The sequence below is a fragment of the Rhinoraja longicauda genome, chromosome 6 (genome assembly GCF_053455715.1).
Source record: "Rhinoraja longicauda isolate Sanriku21f chromosome 6, sRhiLon1.1, whole genome shotgun sequence".
Lineage (NCBI taxonomy): Eukaryota > Metazoa > Chordata > Chondrichthyes > Rajiformes > Arhynchobatidae > Rhinoraja > Rhinoraja longicauda.
The window spans coordinates 55,456,240-55,475,449 of NC_135958.1; the positions used below are offsets into that span (position 1 = coordinate 55,456,240).

The 19,210-nt window shown below is 44.1% G+C and overlaps 1 protein-coding gene across 1 annotated transcript in view; it reads right to left on the reverse strand.

The window, feature by feature from the left end:
• LOC144594474 (ubiquitin carboxyl-terminal hydrolase 43-like) overlaps nucleotides 1-19,210 on the reverse strand; it is a 391,904-nt gene that overhangs the window by 226,014 nt on the left and 146,680 nt on the right. The window contains exon 4 of the mRNA XM_078400997.1: nucleotides 10,102-10,194. Coding sequence (XP_078257123.1) covers nucleotides 10,102-10,194 — 93 coding nt within the window. The remainder of the gene's footprint in view (nucleotides 1-10,101; nucleotides 10,195-19,210) is intronic.

Genomic DNA, 19,210 nt, shown 5'->3' on the forward strand with positions numbered 1-19,210 from the left:
CAGTCCCTGCAGCCCACACTGCCCGTGCCAAACATGCTGCCACAGTCAACTAATCTCGTCTGCCTGCAGATGATCCATTTCCCTCCATTCTCTCTGCCTATCGAACAGCCTCTTAAATGCCACTATCATTTTTGTCTCCACCACCACCCCTGACATCATGTTCCAGGCACACACAACTCTCTGTGTAAAAAAACCTGCCCCTCACATCTCCTTTAAATCTTGCCCCTTGCGCTTTAAAGCTAGGGCCTCGAGTCTTTGGCATTTCTACCCAGGGGAATAAAGGTCCACATCCTTCCATTCACTGCAGATCCATTTGCGGGGAATCTCCAGGTCGGCACGGTAGCTCAGCGGTAGAGTTGCTGCCTTTGAGCGCCAGAGTTTGTACATTCTCCCCGTGGGTTTTCTCCGGGTGCCCCGGTTTCCTCCCACACTCCAAAGGTGTACAGGTTTGCAGGCTAATTGGCTTTGGTAAAGATTGTAAATTGTCACTAGTGTGTGGGATAGTGCTAGTGTACGGGGATCACTGGTCGGTGCAAACTTGGTGGGCCGAAGGGCCTGTTTCTCTAAACCAAACTAAGGTTTAACTACAATTATACTTAGCGCTGTATCTCTAGACTAAACTAAATTAAATTAAGAATCTTTTTTTTTCATTCTTTTCCCTAATTGCATTTTACTGAAAATTCATATCTCCAATCTTTTAACGTCTTAATGCACCAATTTGCAGCAGGGAATAAAGCCTACAGAACATTTGTTACAAAGGTCAAGCCTCAACACTTCTTTCTATTTTTCCAATGATTGCATTCATTTCATTATCACAGTTAATTACTTCACCTTTAGGACTAATTATTGCCAGTTAGAGACGCAAATGATTATTGGCCTTTTCAGCTGGCATTGCAAAGACTATTTCTCTCCTCCCCAAAAGCTAAATGCATCTGGACCCATGCTGGTCAATGTTGATTCTTCTCTCCTTAGAAGTCCCCATTAAGCTGTTTGCAAATCTCAATATTTTTTTAAAGAACTGAAAACAGAAAATGTCCCACAGTTATAATTTGGGGCACAAAGAATCTTCACTATATTCCTTTAAAGTCAAATCTTGCAATTTATGCTCCACGTATATCCGCAAACCAAACTCCCTTCCATTGAATCCATCTGCACTTCGCGCTGCCTCGGCAAGGCCAGCAGCATAATCAAGGACAAGTCTCACCCCGGCCACTCTCTCTTCCACCCTGTCCTATCATGCAGGAGGTATAGAAGTATGACAATGCACTCCTCCAAATTCAGGAACAGTTTCTTCCCAGCTGCTATCAGACAACTGAACCATCTGAGAGTGGTCCTGACCTACCAACTACCTAATTGGAAACCCTCAGACTATCTTTAATTGGACTTTACTGGACTTTATCTTGCATTAAATGTTATTCCCTTTATCCTGCATCTGTGTACTGTGGACGCCTTGATTGTAATAATGTATTTATTCACAAAATGCTGGAGTAACTCAGCAGGTCAGGCAGCATCTCAGGAGAGAAGGAATGGGTGACGTTTCGGGTCGAGACCCTTCCTCAGACTGTAATAATGTATAGTCTTTCTGCTGACTGGATAGCATACAACAAAAAGCTTTTCACTGTACCTCATTACATGTGACAATAAACTAAACTCAACTAAAACTACCGGCAAATTCTAGTACTCCATAATCGTTCTGAATCAATCTAAAGACGAGTCCAGACCCGAAACGTCACCTATCCATTCCCTCCACAGATGCTGCCTGACCTGCTGAGTTACTCCAGCACATTGCGTTTGATCTTGCGTCTCCATCATGGCTTCATTGGCTGTTGCCTCAGCTGAGCAACAATATTTTCCTCTGAAACCACATCGTTGTCCTGGACACGCTCAGAAGTTTAAGAAAAAGAGGTTTAGTTTAGGTTTATTACTGTAACATGTCCCTAGGTACAGTGGAAAGCTTTGCTCTGCATGCTATTCAATCAGGTCAGATAATACCACACATAAAATCCAAACAAGTCAAACTCAAGTGCAATAGATAGAGCAAATGGTCGGATACAAAGTGCAGAGTATGGTTAGTATCAGCATTGCCGTGCATCAGTTCTATGGTTCACGTTGCAGGTCAAGCAAGGTACACTGGAGTTCCAAATGTAAGAAGACAACAGTGTTTGTAGTTGCAGCACGGGCAAGGCTGGGGAAACAGAAGGGGGCAGCAGCAGTAGAGCTGCCGCCGCAGAGCGCTGGAGACCCGGGTTCAATCCTGACTACGGGTGCTGTCCGTGTGGAGTCTGTACGTCCTCCCTGTGACCCCTCTGGGTGTTCTCAGTCTGCTCCAGTTTGCTCCCACATTTCAAAAACGTGCAGGTTTGTAGGTTAATTGGCTTCTATAAATTTTCCCTGGTGTGTGTGGCATAGACCTAGTGTACAGGCGATCAATAATCGGCACTGACTCGGTGGGCCGAAAGGCCTGTTTCCATTCTGTTTCTCTAAAATAAAATAAACTGAACTAATTGTAATAGAGTGCAGACCAAAAGCTGCCAAGGACACTTTTATTTCAAGTGCAGGCAGATGACAAAAATGGTGCAGTAGCATTTTTTAATTTGACAAGTTGAAACAAAATGTAGTCACATCTATGGAGCCTTAAAAATAGTTATCTAAAAGTGTTGAAATGAACATTTGGAGTAATGTGCTCAGTTTTGGTCATCCTGTTATGGGAAGGATGTCATTAAACTGGTTTGGGTGCAGAGAAGATTTACGAGTATGATGCCAGGAATCATGGGCATGAGCTAGGGGAGAGATTGGGCAGGCTAGGACTTTATTCCTTGTAGAACTGGAGGCTGAGGGAGGGATTTTATAGAGGTCTATAAAATAATGAGGGGGATAGATAGGGTTTTACACTCACTAGGTTTGTGTAGAATGTATTGTACCCCCATGTAACAAGTTTAACAAAAAAGGTGAAATAAGCATATTTGGTCTTTATATGCATAACATCCAGTAGCCCAAGTCTGGCGCCACCAAGAAACAAAAGGGTACAGGAACTCAGTGGGTCAGGTAGCATCTAAGGAGCACTGGACAGATGGTGATTCAGTCAAAACATCACCTGTCAGTTCCCTCTATAGATGCTGCCTGACCCACAGAGTTCCTGCAGCCTTTTATTTTTCGTTCACAGTTCCAGCATCTGCAGTTTAGTTTAGTTTGATTTAGGTTAAAGATGCAGCACGGATCCTGGGTCCACCGAGTCCGCACCGACCAGCGATCACCGTACACTAGACCTGTCCTACACACTAGGGACAATTTACAATCTTTACCAAAGCTGATTAACCTACAAACCTTTATTTAGAAGGATGAGAGGAGATCTTATCGAAACGTATAAGATTATTAAGGGGTTGGACACGTTAGAGGCAGGAAACATGTTCCCAATGTTGGGGGAGTCCAGAACAAAGGGCCACAGTTTAAGAATAAGGCGAAGGCCATTTAGAACTGAGATGAGGAAGAACTTTTTCAGTCAGTGAATCTGTGGAATTCTCTGCCTCAGAAGGCAGTGGAGGCAAATTCTCTGAATGCATTCAAGAGTGAGCTAGATAGAGCTCTTAAGGATAGCGGAGTCAGGGGGTATGGGGAGAAGGCAGGAACGGGGTACTGATTGAGAATGATCAGCCATGATCACATTGAATGGCGGTGCTGGCTCGAAGGGCCGAATGGCCTCCTCCTGCACCTATTGTCTATTGTCTATAAACCTGTACTTCTTTGGAGTGTGGGAAGAAACTGGAGCACCCGGAGAAAGCCCACGCGATCACGGGGAGAACGGACAAAATCCGTACAGACAGCACCCGTGGTCAGGATCGAACCCGGGTCTCCGGCGCTGTAAGGCAGCAGCTCCGCCGTGCCTCCATAATCTGATTACTGTGCTGCCTCCATCGGTTATATGTGCTCAGACAGAAAAGACAAAAACAGGATCCTGTACCTGGTACCACCAAAGTCCCCTGGGTTACGGACGATCAGAGTTTTACTTTCGATTGAAACTGCTGTCTTCAGTGAGATTTTCAATTTCACAACTGTACAAAAATGCACATACAGATGCATACATATTTTTTTATATCTCCCTCCTGCACTCTGGCTCATCATTATCTGCTATTTCTCCAACCATCGACATCCCCCAGCTGTTATCGGGCAACTGATTAGTCCTCTCATCTTTTATACTGCAGTCCAGACTTCCCATCTACCTCACTGAAGACCTTTGAACTATCTATAATATGACTTTCTTGGACTTCAATGCTATTGAGGGCGTGCAGCGTAGGTTTACTAGGTTAATTCCCGGAATGGTGGGACTGTCATATGTTGAAAGACTGGAGCGACTAGGTTTGTATACACTGGAATTTAGAAGGATGAGAGGGGATCTTATCGAAACGTATAAGATTATTAAGGGGTTGGACATGTTAGAGGCAGGAAACATGTTCCCAATGTTGGGGGAGTCCAGAACCAGGGGCCACAGTTTAAGAATAAGGGGTAGGCCATTTAGAACAGAGATGAGGAGAAACTTTTTTAGTCAGAGAGTTGTGAATCTGTGGAATTCTCTGCCTCAGAGGGCAGTGGAGGCCAATTCTCTGAATACATTCAAGAGAGAGCTAGATAGAGCTCTTAAGGATAGCGGAGTCAGGGGGTATGGGGAGAAAGCAGGAACGGGGTACTGATTGAGAATGATCAGCCATGATCACATTGAATGGCGGTGCTGGCTCGAAGGGCCGAATGGCCTACTCCTGCACCTATTGTCTATTGTCTATTGTCTATATCTTTGCACTAAATGTTGTCCCCTTTATCCTTTACCTGTGCACTGCGGATGGCTTGATTATATTCATGCATTGTCTTTTTTGATTGGATAGCACACAAACAAAAGCTTTTCACTGTACCTCAGTACACGTGACAATAATAAACAAAACTAAACTAAGCTACTATAGGAAACCTAAGAATGCAGTTTCACAGACAGTGATAGTATGACCAACCAGATAATAGCTGTTTTAATTCCACTAAAAGACAATAGCGCAATTTTTAGCCCAGTGAATTTAGCACTTCTAACTGGAGATGAATTTTGTACTTTCTTTAATTACTCCTATAGCTCCGACAGTTCTTTGCCTCTCAGCCCTGCACTAATGGTCCAAAATAAAAGACACTGAATTGATTGAACCTGTATTTTAGTCAAGTATCACATTCAGCAAATAGGCACTGTAACATGAATGAAATAGCACAAGTGCCCTTGGGACTCGCACAATGAGCTGCATTGCAGTGGTACTTGAAGAGACAGAGAAAGCAACTGTTAATGCAGCAATCTGTGGAAGCACACTGTTACATTCTAAACATATGCCACTTATCCCGACATGTAGAAGTTGGTTTTGAGTTCCCATTCACAGGTTCGTGCTTTCTTATGACAGCTTGGTTCGGCTGTTACCCCCTATCTAATGGGTCAGCTGATCTAAGGGTTAAACTCGGTCAAAGATACTGAAGGAATTGAGTTCATAATCTAATGCTGATGGTGCCCGACAACTGCGGACGTGGCAAAATTCCAAAACAAAACCGGATTAATACAAGATGTTTTTATAATCAGAGGGTGCAGGCTTAAAGCGAGGGGCCACAGATTAAGTGAGAGGGAAGAGATTTAAGATCGACCTAACTATGGGTTCTGTCACAACAGAGTTTGTATGTTCTCCCCATGACCACGTGGGTTTTCTCCGGGTGCTCCAGTTTCATAGAAACATAGAAACATAGAAAATAGGTGCAGGAGTAGGCCATTCGGCCCTTCGAGCCTGCACCGCCATTCAATATGATCATGGCTGATCATCCAGCTCAGTAGCCTGTACCTGCCTTCTCTCCATACCCCCTGATCCCTTTAGCAAAAAGGGCCACATCTAACTCCCTCTTAAATATAGCCAATGAACTGGCCTCAACTACATTCTGTGGCAGAGAATTCCACAGACTCACCACTCTCTGTGTGAAGAAATGTTTTCTCATCTCGGCCCTTATCCTTAAGCTGTGACCCCTGGTTCTGGACTCCCCCAACATCGGGAACAATCTTCCCGCATCTAGCCTCTCCAACCCCTTAAGAATTTTATATGTTTCTATAAGATCCCCCCTCAGTCTTCTAAATTCCAGCGAGTACAAGCCCAGTCTATCCAGTCTTTCCTCATATGAAAGTCCCGCCATCCCAGGGATTAATCTGGTGAACCTTCTCTGTACTCCCTCTAAGGCAAGAACGTCTTTCCTCAGGTTAGGAGACCAAAACTGCACACAATACTCCAGGTGCGGTCTCACCAAGGCCCTGTACAACTGCAGCAGAACCTCCCTGCTCCTAAACTCAAATCCTCTTGCTATGAATGCCAACCTACCATTCGCTTTCTTCACTGCCTGCTGCACCTGCATGTTTGCTTTCAATGACTGGTGCACCATGACACCCAGGTCACGTTGCATCTCCCCTTCTCCCAATCGGTCACCATTCAGGTAATACTCTGCTTTCCTGTTCTTGCCGCCAAAGTGGATAACCTCACACTTATCCACATTATATTGCATCTGCCATGCATTTGCCCACTCGCCTAATCTATCCAAGTCACTCTGCAGCCTCCTAGCATCCACCTCGCAGCTAACACTGCCACCCAGCTTCGTGTCATCCGCAAACTTAGAGATGTTGCATTCAATTCCCTCGTCCAAATCATTAATATACACTGTAAATAACTGGGGTCCCAGCACTGAGCCTTGCGGTATCCCACTAGTCACTGCCTGCCATTCCGAAAAGGACCCGTTTATTCCTACTCTTTGCTTCCTGTCCGCCAACCAATTTTCTATCCACCTCAACACTGAACCCTCAATACCGTGTGCTTTAAGTTTGTACACCAATCTCCTATGTGGGACCTTGTCGAAGACCTTCTGAAAGTCCAGATATAACACATCGACTGGTTCTCCCTTATCCACTCTACTAGTTACATCCTCGAAAAATTCTATAAGATTCGTCAGACATGATTTGCCTTTGGTAAATCCATGCTGACTTTGTCCGATGATTTCACCACTTTCCAAATGTGATGCTATCACATCTTTAATAACTGACTCTAGCATTTTCCCCACTACCGATGTTAGGCTAACTGGTCTATAATTCCCCGTTTTCTCTCTCCCTCCCTTTTTAAAAAGTGGGGTTACATTAGCTACCCTCCAGTCCTCAGGAACTACTCCAGAATTTAAAGAGTTTTGAAAAATTATCACTAATGCATCCACTATTTCTGAGGCTACTTCCTTAAGCACTCTGGGATGCAGCCTATCTGGCCCTGGGGATTTATCTGCCTTTAATCCATTTAATTTACCTAACACCACTTCCCGACTAACCTGGATTTCCCTCAGTTCCTCCATCTCATTAGACCCCCGGTCCCCCGCTATTTCCGGCAGATGGTTTATGTCTTCCTTAGTGAAGACAGAACCAAAGTATTTGTTCAATTGGTCTGCCATCTCCTTGTTCCCTATGATCAATTCACCTGTTTCCGACTGCAAGGGACCTACATTTGTCTTAACTAATCTTTTTCTCTTGACATATCTATAAAAGCTTTTGCAGTCAGTTTTTATGTTCCTTGCCAGTTTTCCCCTCATAATCTATTTTCCCTTTCCTAATTAAGCCCTTTGCCTTTCCTCTGCTGGACTCTGAATTTCTCCCAGTCCTCTGGTATGCTACTTTTTCTGGCTAATCTGTATGCTTCATCTTTTGTTTTAATACTATCCTTGATTTCCCTTGTTAGCCACGGATGCACTACCTTTCCTGGTTTGTTCTTTTGCCAAACTGGGATGAACACTTGTTGTAGTTCATCCATGCGACCTTTAAATGCCTTCCATTGCATGTCCACCGTCAACCCTTTCAGCATCAATCGCCAGTCTATCTTGGACAATTCACGCCTCATACCCTCAAAGTTACCTTTCTTTAAGTTCAGAACACTTGTTTCTGTATTGACTTTGTCACTCTCTACCCTAATGAAGAATACCATATTATGATCACTCTTGCCCAAGGGGCCTCGCACAACAAGACTGCTAACTAACCCTTCCTCATTACTTAATACCCAGTCTAGAATGACCTGTTCTCTCGTTGGTTCCTCGACATGTTGGTTTAGAAAACCATCTCTCAAACATTCCAAGAAATCCTCTTCCTCAGCACCCCTGCCAGTTTGGTTCACCCAATCTATATGTAGATTGAAGTCACCCATTATAACTGCTGCACCTTTAGTGCACGCATTTCTAATTTCCTGCTTGATGCCATCCCCAACCTCACTACTGCTGTTAGGTGGCCTGTACACAACTCCCACTAGCGTTTTCTGCCCCTTAGTGTTTCGTAGCTCTACCCATATCGATTCCACTTCCTCCCACACTCCAAAGGCATGCAGGTTTGTAGGTGAATTGGCTTTGATAAAAATTGCAAATTGTCCCCAGTGTCGGTGGTAGTGCTAGTGACTTGGTAGGCCGAAGGGCCTGTTTCCGTGCTGTGTCTTGAAACTAAACGAATACTAAAATTCACTGTGTTCCTGTGAAAGCTCTCATTGCAACAATGATAAAAAAGCAGGAATTCACTCAGTGCAATGACCAACATTAATTAACCAGTCTTCTATCTCAATAATGCACAAATGATTTGCTGTCTTGAAAAACAGAACTGTGACTAAACTAATGATATATCACCCTGCGATATTGAAGGAAATGAACAGACAACTAATTAACTGAAAATTTATTTTACTTTCTCACTGTTAAGAAATTTCTAGTGGCTAAATGAAAAACTATAGATTTCAATCGAAAATAAAAACGCATTTACTCTCAGTCCTCCTGATCCACTGATTTACCATCAATGTATTCAAGAACTTGGCTCTAGGCCCCATCACAAACTTTACAAAGAGACGCATCCATATACATGTGCACAGGAAGGAACTGCAGATGCTGGTTTATACCAAAGGCAGACATAAAATGGCAGAGTAACTCAGCGGCTCATGCAGCATCTCTGGAGAAAAGGAATAGGTGACGTTTCGGGTCGGAACCCTTCATCAGATTAAACCAGTCTGAGCTACTCCAGCACTTTGAGTCGACCTTCCTTATACATAAGCACGTTGAGAGATCAATAAACGCTGATACATGGTGATCAGTTTTCAGACTGTTAAGTGACTTCTTGCTCTGCACTGTTCCAGAGGAGCCTTCATTTACACATGCTCCACCTTGAGCTTCCAACACCTCAATAGTTTGGGGGAATAATTCAGTCAATAGAAGTAGTTTCCCAACTAATATCATTTCCTTTTATGTATTTAAACTTTAGAATGTGTTGTTTTTTTTAAAAATAGCTTGATGCTCAAAGAGCTTTGTAGGACATTTATGTTTTATTTGGGGGATGATTTGACTGTAAAGGAAATGCCCTCAGCATTTTCTGCTGCAAGAAGTCAGTGCTTCCCTGGTTTGTGGTTATAAAGAAATTAACGTGTACAAAATCAGTAAGGTACGATATTGAGCAGCATAATCACGCAGCTGGTGGAGCTGCCGCCTCACTGAGCCAAGGACCCTGGTTTGATCCTGACTTCAGGTGCTGTCGGCGTGGAGTTTGCACGTTCTCCCAGTGTCTTTTTCCGGGTGCTCCGGTTTCCTCCCACATCGCAAAGTTGTGGGAGGTTTACATGGGTTCTGTAAATTGCCCCTGGTGTGTGTAGGGGGTGGAGGAGAAAGGGGGATAACATGGAACTAATGTGAACGGGTGATCGATGGTCATCATGGACCCAGTCAGCCGAAGGACCTGTTTCCACGTTGTATCTCTAAACTAAACTGAACTTAAAACCAAACACCCAGCTGATCCACACTATGAAGTCCATCCTACTCGATGGACGAGCTTGAGGGCATCAAGTCACTAATCCTATTGCATTAGAACTACACTAATAATAAAGGCAACATTTCTCTTCAAAATCAACAGGCATGGTATCAGCTATAAATAACATGGAATAATCAATGGGAAAATGCAAGGGTCCGTTGCCAGATAATGTAGATTTTGCCCAACCCTTGGAAACACAAGCAAATATTCACAGGAACAGGTAACTGCATTAAAAATGATGTGTGTGCACGTACCTGGTTTGGCGAAGGGGAATGGGCAAGGAGATGCACAAAAAGGGGTCAAACGTGTTGCTCTGTCTAAGGCAGTGAGGGCAAGTCAGAGATGATCTAATGGAAAAAAGCAAAAGCCAACAGTTAATAAAAGTTAAATGACAGAATGCACATGAAATAAAATTCAACAGCTCTGAACCATATTGCAGAATCATAGTTGCACGATCTTGAGTTGTGCACACTCATCAACAACATGAATTAATAAAGCGTTCTCTTGATAATCTGTTGAAAGAATAGAAAAATAAAGGCAGTACTGCATCCAAATACAGGTCCACCACTGATTGTCCAGCAACTGGTGGCGCAGCGATAGAGTTGCTGCCTTACAGCGAATGCAGCGCCGGAGACTCAGGTTCGATCCTGACTACGGGCGCTGTCTGTATGGAGTTTGTACGTTCTCCCTGGGACCTGCGTGGGTTTTCTCCGAGATCTTCGGTTTCCTCCCACACTCCAAAGACCTACAGGTATGTTGGTTAATTGACTGGGTAAATGTAAAAATTGTCCCTAGTGTGTGTAGGATAGTGTTAATGTGCGGGGATCGCTGGGCGGCGCGGACTCGGTGGGCCGAAGGGCCTGTTTCCACGCTGTATCTCCAAAAAAAATTTTTTTTTTAAACTGGTGGTCCGGCACCTCCTCTAATCCGGACAAAATGACCCCATAAAGTCACCCCAGAAATGTGGTGCCTGGGCGGGGTGAGTCGGCCGAACACAACCTCATCAAGACTTCCCGTGCCGATCGGCGGGTCAAATTTATCCCCTGCAACCAGGGCTCTGGGACTCCAGCCCGGCCTAAGCCGGCAGATCCGTTCACATCGCCGACTTCTGCGGCCGGTCGGCGGGTGGAATTTATCCCCTCCTGGGCCAGGGCCCTGGAGCTCCGGACTGGCCGGAGCCGGCAGATCCGTCTCCATAGCCAACTTTCAAGGCCGACTTTGCAGGCCGGTATCTTGGCCCCAGGGCAGCCTAGGCGGATCGTTCTGGGACCATTGGACTCCTCATGTTGGCAATGACCTCTGTTGGTCCAGCAGAACGGATAATCCAGAAGGGCTCTGGAACCCAAGTGTGCCGGAAAATTGGTGGTGGACCTGTACAACTGAAAAGAAACCTAGGTAAATCCTATAGATGACGAGAGCCATGTATCTTTGGCGACAGCTATTCAACTTATGCAACACACAAACTTCCCACTGTTCCTCCCAATTGATCCGCATCTCAAAATGATATTTTGGAAGCATCTTATTGAATCAACTGCTGTTTCATCTCTGCCCCTGCTGCCAATAATTTCCCTAGACTCGAGGACATTTGGCCATAATTAGTTCAGCAATCTATCACCAGATCTGGCGGAACCACATCAAGCACCATCTGGCCCCAAGTATCTCTTTAGACTTTAGAGATACAGTGTAGAAACAGGCCTCTCAGCTCACCGCACCTGCGCCAACCAGCCATCACTCTGTACACGAGCACTATCCTAAACACTTGGGGGCAATTTACAATTTTACTGATTCTAATTAACCTGCAAACCTGTATGTCTTTGTAGTGTGGGAGAAAACTGGAGCACCCGGAGAATACCCACGGCATCACAGGGAGAGCGTACGAACTCCATACGGGCAGGACCTGTAGTCAGGATCAAACCCGGTTCTGTGGCACTGTTAGGCAGCAACTCTACCACTAGACCACTGTGCAAAATTACCTGACATTGCAGGATCATCTTGTAGAGATAAGGTAACCCATATATTCACAAAATGCTGGAGTAACTCAGCAGGTCGGGCAGCATCTCGGGAGAGAAGGAATGGGTGACGTTTTGGGTCGAGACCCTTCTTCAGACTTACTTAAGGCTTTTTATCTTCATGATCAAGATCTCTTAAATCCTTTTTCTCTACAACTTTCTAGGTTGGTGCCATTAGAATTAACTTCAACATATCATCAGAATGGAGACACAAGGAACTGCAGATGCTGGGATCTTGAGTAAAATGCAAAGAGCTGGAGTAATTCAATGTGTCAGGCAGCATCAGTGGAGGGAATGGATTGACGATGTTTCGGGTTGGGACTCTTCTTTAGACTCAGAATGTGTTTGGTGTGGAACAGTGACTATTTGAACATTGTCCACATGCATTGTTCAAATGCAGACCATGCCCTTGGTGAGGGAGATCTTGACACAAACCTCCCACTTATCATTTCAAGTTTAGGTTCTAGTTTTCATTAGATGTTTGTAAGAATCTCTAAGATGTCCGCCACATGTGTCTATTATCTGAGCCTGCCTGGAAACACTATCATACTCACGCTAGGGACAATTTTTACATTTACCAAGTCAATTAACCTACAAACCCATACGTCTTTGGAGTGTGGGAGGAAACTGAAGATCTCGGAGAAAACCCACGCAGGTCACGGGGAGAACGTACAAACTCCGTACAGACAGCACCCGTAGTTGGAATCGAACCCGAGTCTCCGGCGCTGCATTTGCTGTAGGCAGCAACTCTACCACTGCGCGCCACCGTGCCACCCCTATTAAAGTGCTTCTCTAACAGCCCTTCAAAATATCTTCTTTTTGATGTACTGTCAAATTGATTGATTCACCACTGCTTTGAAGTGCCTTTGGATATATTAAGGCCAGTACATTGATGCAGGCAATTATTGGTCTATTTATTGAAGTGGTTCCATCTGTCATCCACTAACTCATTAAGCTGCAGGTTGATACAATTCTCAAAGGACTTCCTGTGTCCATTGAACAAGGCTCAAGAGTCGAGTGTTTTATTGTCAGAGGTCCCAAACAGAACAATTAAATTATATAAGTGTGAGTGTGTGTTCGTGCGTGTGTGTCTGTGCGTGTGTATTCGCGTGTGTATTCGGAGGTTGTATTGTTCAATGGCCTGAAGGCTGTCGGGAAGAATCTGTTCCTGATCCTGGATGTCACAGTTTTCAGGCTCCTGTATCTTTTTCCCCACGGCAGGGCTGAAATGAGTGGAGTGAAATGAACTGAAGAATATAAACAGTAGATCTATATATTGACTTTTTCTTTACAACGGTCACATCAAAATAAATGGTATTTTTCGGTATTTACCAATGGTATATTATGATTCAATTTAAGGGATTATTTTGAACCTCACAAGCCAAAACTTTCACCAATCTCAAAGAGTACAGCGCGGCACGGTGGCGCAGCTGGTGGAGCTGCTGCTTCACAGCGCCAGAGACCCAGGTTCCATCCCAGCTCAGGTGCTATCTATGTGGAGTTTGCACGTTCTCCTTTTGCCCGCGTGGATTTTCTCCGCGTGCTCCAGTTTCTTCCCACGTCGCAAACAATTGCAGATTTGCAGGTGATTTGGCTTCTACAAATTGCCCCAATTTGTGGAGAATAGAGGAGAGAGAGAGGGATAACATAGAACTAGTGTAGGAAGGAACTGCAGATGCTGGTTTAAACCGAAGATAGACACAAAAAGCTGGAGTAACTCAGCATGACAGGCAGCATCTCTGGAGAGAACGGATGGGTGACATTTCGGGTTGAGATCTTTCTTCAGACAAGTGTGAACAGGTGATTGATAGTCGCCATGGACTTGTGGGTCGAACGGCCTGTTTATATGCTGTTTCTTTTAATCAGTCAATCCCTAAAGGAGTAGGAAAGAACTGCAGATGCTGGTTTAAATCGAAGGTAGACACAAAATGCTGGAGTAACTCAGCGGGACAGGCAGCATCTCTGGAGAAAAGGAATGAGTGACTTTCGGACCCGAAACGTCACCCATTCCTTCTCTCCAGAGATGCAGCCAATCCCTAAAGGAGGACTTGAATTCCCCCGAAATTTGGAATGCATTCTTTGCATTCACCATCGCTGAAAGCAGTACACAGATTGGAAGGAACGAATGCACTGCTAAAAAATCCAAACCTTGTTACAAACAAGTCCGTTTTCTTACAGTTTTGAGGCCTGCAGTTAGATTATAATGGGACATTAAGGCATGTCACAACTAATAACACATGCTTCTTTATAGGCAATTCTCAAGTGAGTAGTTGAGGAAATCTAGATGAGTCATGTTTCACACAAAGTGGTTCCTATAATCTTTACTGTCATAACATCATTTCACTGCGAGGTGTTCTGAAAAGAAGCAGCATAACGCAGGAAATAATTACAATACAAGTGATAAAACATCTCTCCAAAATAGAATGTGAAATTTGTTATAACATATGACAATAATAAAGTGCAGTCTCACAGTGCTCAATGACTGACAGACATTGTGACTTGGCTGTTCTGAAAATAAAAGCAGCCTGTACTTTTGCTATTCTTGATTGATTAATTGAAAGATACAGCATGGAAGCAGGCCCTTCAGCCCACTGAGTCCCTGCTGGCCATTGATTACACCCTCTCACACAAATTCTAGGTTACCATGTTATTGGGCGGCATGGTGGCACACCTGCTGCCTTTTACAGCGCCAGAGACCTGGGTTCGATCCTGACGGGTGCAGTCTGTACGTTCTTCCAGCCACCGTGTGGGTTTCCCTCGGGTGATCCAGTATCCTCCCACACTCCAAAGGCGTACAGGTTTGTAGGTTAATTGGCTTCTGTAAAGATTGCGAATAGTCCCTAGTGTGGGACAGTGCTGGTGGACGGGGTGATTGCTGGTTGGCATGGACTCAGTGGGCCGAAGGGCCGGCTTCCGCGCTGTATCTTTAAATGACATTAAACCAATCACACTTCTGCATCCATTCCCAACACACAAGGAGCAATTTACAGAGCCCAATTAATCTCAAAATCCACACGTCTATGGGAGAAAACTCGCACCGTCACAGGAAGAACGTGCAAACTCCACACAGACAGCACCTGAGGTCAGGATCGAACCTGGATCTCTGGCACTGTGAGACAGCAGCTCTGTCAGTTGAGCCATTGTGCTTTTTAATCAGACTAGCTTCATTTTTCAGACTTCTTCAAACAGTTTCCAAAAACTAAAAGTTGCAGTTTAATATACAATTCCAAAGATTTGGAGGTTGTTAGGTTAATTGGCCACAGTAAAGTTGCCCTTAGTGTGTCGGGAGTGCACGCAAAGGTGAGATAGCACAGACCTAGTGTAAGCCGGCGATCGATGGTTGGCGTGGACTCGGTGAAGCAAAAGATCTGTTTCTATATATTGTATCTCGAAACACAACTAAATTCTGAATAAGGGTCTCGACCCGAAACGTCACCCATTCCTTCTCTCCAGAGATGCCGCCTGACCCGCTGAGTTACTCCAGCATTTAGTGCCTTTCCTCGGTAAACCAACATTTGCAGTTCCTTATTTCTAAACTCCCTTGGCCTGACTGTGCACAGCTAATGTAAAAGGATCCAATGTCGGTCAATAAGAATAAGAAGATTGTGAAGGATGGGGGAAACAATATTTGCAGATAGGGGGAGAAAATATAAATAGAACAGAGGCGACTGTTTTTCCTGCAAGACAACGTAAGCCATGTTGCTCTGCTGTTCAGTTCAATATGTGTAGGTCCAGCATTAAAGCAGGAGACCCTACTGCCAATATAACTTGGCAAGATTGCCTGCATCTCGGTTGAAGCTGCAAGTCAACTGGAAGGGATAGCTCAGCAAATGAGTAAAACGTCTACAAACAGCACGATCACATTCGATAGGTCAACAGAGATGTACAGAAACACAGAGGTTTTTTTTCCTGCCGTCGAGCTATGGATTTTCACGTCAAGTACAAAATTGGATGGCATGCCTTAGTTGTAAAACAATTTGCTTTTCAATTGAGAAGTACCTGAACGACATTAGTCTGGGCCAAAATCTACGCTTTTATTCAAAAAACAAATGACTCAAATTTCCAGGCCAGAAGTTGGTTCCATTGCGGTAAATTATCCCGAGAGAGAATATTTCAAACAGAAATTAATTTGGAAGCCAATAATGACAGAAAGCAATACTGCAGAGAGCATGTTTGCATACCACCGTTATCTTTAGATTTGTGTTTTTGTAATTACCACTATAAAACCCGATTTAAAATATTCAATTTAAAATCTATTTTGGGATTGCACAACACAAATTCAATTGCCAAGTCAAAACAGTGAAGCTGCTTAGCATAAACATAATTATTAATTTATTTAAGACTTGAGACTTCAGGATACAGCTTGGAAACAGGCCCTTCGGCCCATTGAGTCTGTGCAGACCAGTAATCATCCTGTATTTTTCACTATTCTACACACTAGGGGCAATGTTACAATTTACACTTATACAATAGCCAAATAACCTACAAACCTGTATGTCTTCGTAGAGTAGGAGGAAACCGGGGCACCTGGAGAAAACCCACGCGGTCATAAGGAAAACGTACAAACTCCGTACGGACAGCACCCATAGTCAGGATCGAACCCGGGTCACTGGCAATGTGAGGCAGCAACTCTACCGCTGTGGCACGGTGCCACCCTTAATTTATTTAAAATGGAATGATTAAGACAAATTTGAAATCAAAATAGCCAAGTAATATTTTTCTCATAGAATTGCATTGTTGATTAAAGTTGGCTATATGGCAGTGAATGTTCCAATCACCGTAACTGATGTTGCATTGGTCCTTGAATCAGGTCTTTGGAACTGATGCACTATGATGCTGAGAACTATATTCTGTACCCTGTATCTTCATCGTTGCTCTATCTATTGTACTTGAGTTTGACTTGATTGTATTTATGTGTAGTATATCTGATGTTGGGAAAGCATGCAAAACAAAGCTTTTTTCACTGTGCCTTGGTACACATGACAATAATAAACCTAAACCTTTTCATCCCATTTTATCTTTGTCCACTAGTTTTGCATTCATGTATTGTTTTGCATCAGTATGGCGGCATATTGTTCTCAATGTACATTTCAAACAAAAGATAGATTGATGGCAAAGATCGGCACAAATCGCTGGAGTAACTCAGCGGGTCAGACAGCATCTCTGGAGAAGAAGAATAGGTGACGTTTCGGGTCAGAACCCTTCTTCACACTGAGAGTGGAGGTGGAGAGGGGGGGAGGGGGGGCTGTGAATAAACTGGAGGTGAGAAAAGGCCTGAACAAATCAGGGCCGGCAACAGATGACCTCAGGAACCATGGTTGTCCATAATAGACAATATTATCCAGCTCTCTCTTGAAAGCATCCAACGAACTGGCCTCCACTGCCTTCTGAGGCAGAGAATTCCACACCTTCACCACTCTCTGACTGAAAAAGTTCTTCCTCATCTCCGTTCTAAATGGCCTACCCCTTATTCTTAAACTGTGGCCCCTACATAGATTGATGGCCACAAGTTTATACATTGAATACAGCCATTCCGACAGGAGACTTAAATATTATTAATTTGTACCATTAGCTTCATTTCTACACTAATTGTCACCGAGGGCAGTCTAATAAATACATTTCCATTTTCACATGATTGTACCCTCACTGCTATTCTTTTTACAGTTGACGAGTCTACGAAGTCACTCCTCCGTCTCATTATTATTAAGGTGCTTTTGCAAAACATGAATACAACCGATGATTAATCTCCTGCGCTCAACTTCATCTGAATTTCAACTTAAAAAAAAATAAAAATTTACAACACAAATTTCTGCTGCTAAATATGTTTCATCTGAGCACTGGAGGGCAAAGAGACCCAAAATCCAACAAAATGGGTAAGATTTAATGGCATAGAAACAGAACGAGCCCAAAGACACTCGGAATCTGAACCACATACGATTGTACAGAACAATATAGGAAGCTTGTTGCCCTCAGAGAGTTGGTCTCATGCTGAAACCAGGCTTTGCATTCACCTGTCTGTGGCGAGGAATTCTCAAGATTAATTTACATCCCCGGGCCTGATCTCTTGGGAGTAACGAATAAATCTTTGAGTACACCTACGAATCATTATGCTCTGAGTAAGAAATTATTACAGTGGATCCTTCATTTCAAACAGTGAACACAAATTAATGCTCGCTCCGCACATGTCAAACAGCATTTCTCCATTCCAGGGTAAATTCTGCGGTCAAACACGTTCATAATTTTGCCCGACCCGTCATTGCTCCCTATCTTCCAGTCATAGACACAGAATTGTACAGCAGAGAAACCGGCTCCAGCCCAGTTCGTTCAAGCCGACCAAGTAGCAAAGCAGAGCTCGTCACATTTGGTTATTGCCCATATCCCTCCAAATCACTCCTATCCATGTATCTATTCAAGTGTCTTTTAGGTGCAGTGATTGCACCTGCCTCCACCACTCCTTTGACAGCTCGTTCCATATACACACCACCCCTCTGTGTGAAACAGCTACCCCTCAAGTCCCTTATAAAATGTTCCTCCCTCAGCATAAACTTACACCCTACCCTGGGGAAAATGCCTTACCTATGCCCCTCGTGACGTTATAAACCTCCATAAGATCACCCATCAGCTTCCTGTGCTCCAGGGAGAAAAGTTCTAGCCTAGCTTGTAGATTAATGCTGACTGAATACAGACAATTTGAAGCATTGCATTACATTAAATTAGAGTCACAGAGTCCAGAGTGTGGAAACAGGCCCTTCGGTCCAACTTGCCCACACCGACCAACATGTCCCCTGTACACTGGTCCCACTTGCCTGCGTTTGGCCCATATCCCTCTAAACCTGTCCTATCATGTACCTGTCTAAATGTTTCTTAGACTTTGCAATAGTGTCTGCCTCAACTACCTCCTCTGTCAGCTTATTCCATACAGCCACCATCTTTTGTGTGAAAAAGTTACCCCTCAGGTCCCTTTTAAATCTTATGCCCTCTGGTTCTCCTTTCCACTACTTTGCGCAAAAGTCTCTGCGAGATCTATCATGATTTTGTACACTTCTCTAAGATCACCCCTCATCCTCCTGCACTCCAATGAATAGAAACCCAGCCGGCTCAACCTCTCCCTCTAGCTCAGGCCCTTGAGTCCTGGCAACATCCTCGTAAATCTTCTCCGCGCCCTTTCCAGCTTGACAACATCTTTCCTATAACATAATGTCCAGAACTGAACACGATACTCTAAATACTGCATCACCAATGTTTTATACAAATGCAACATGATCTCCCAACATCTATACTCAATACTCTGACTGATGAAGGCCAATGTGCCAAAAGCCTTTTTGGCCACTCTATCTTCCTGCGTGCCACTTTC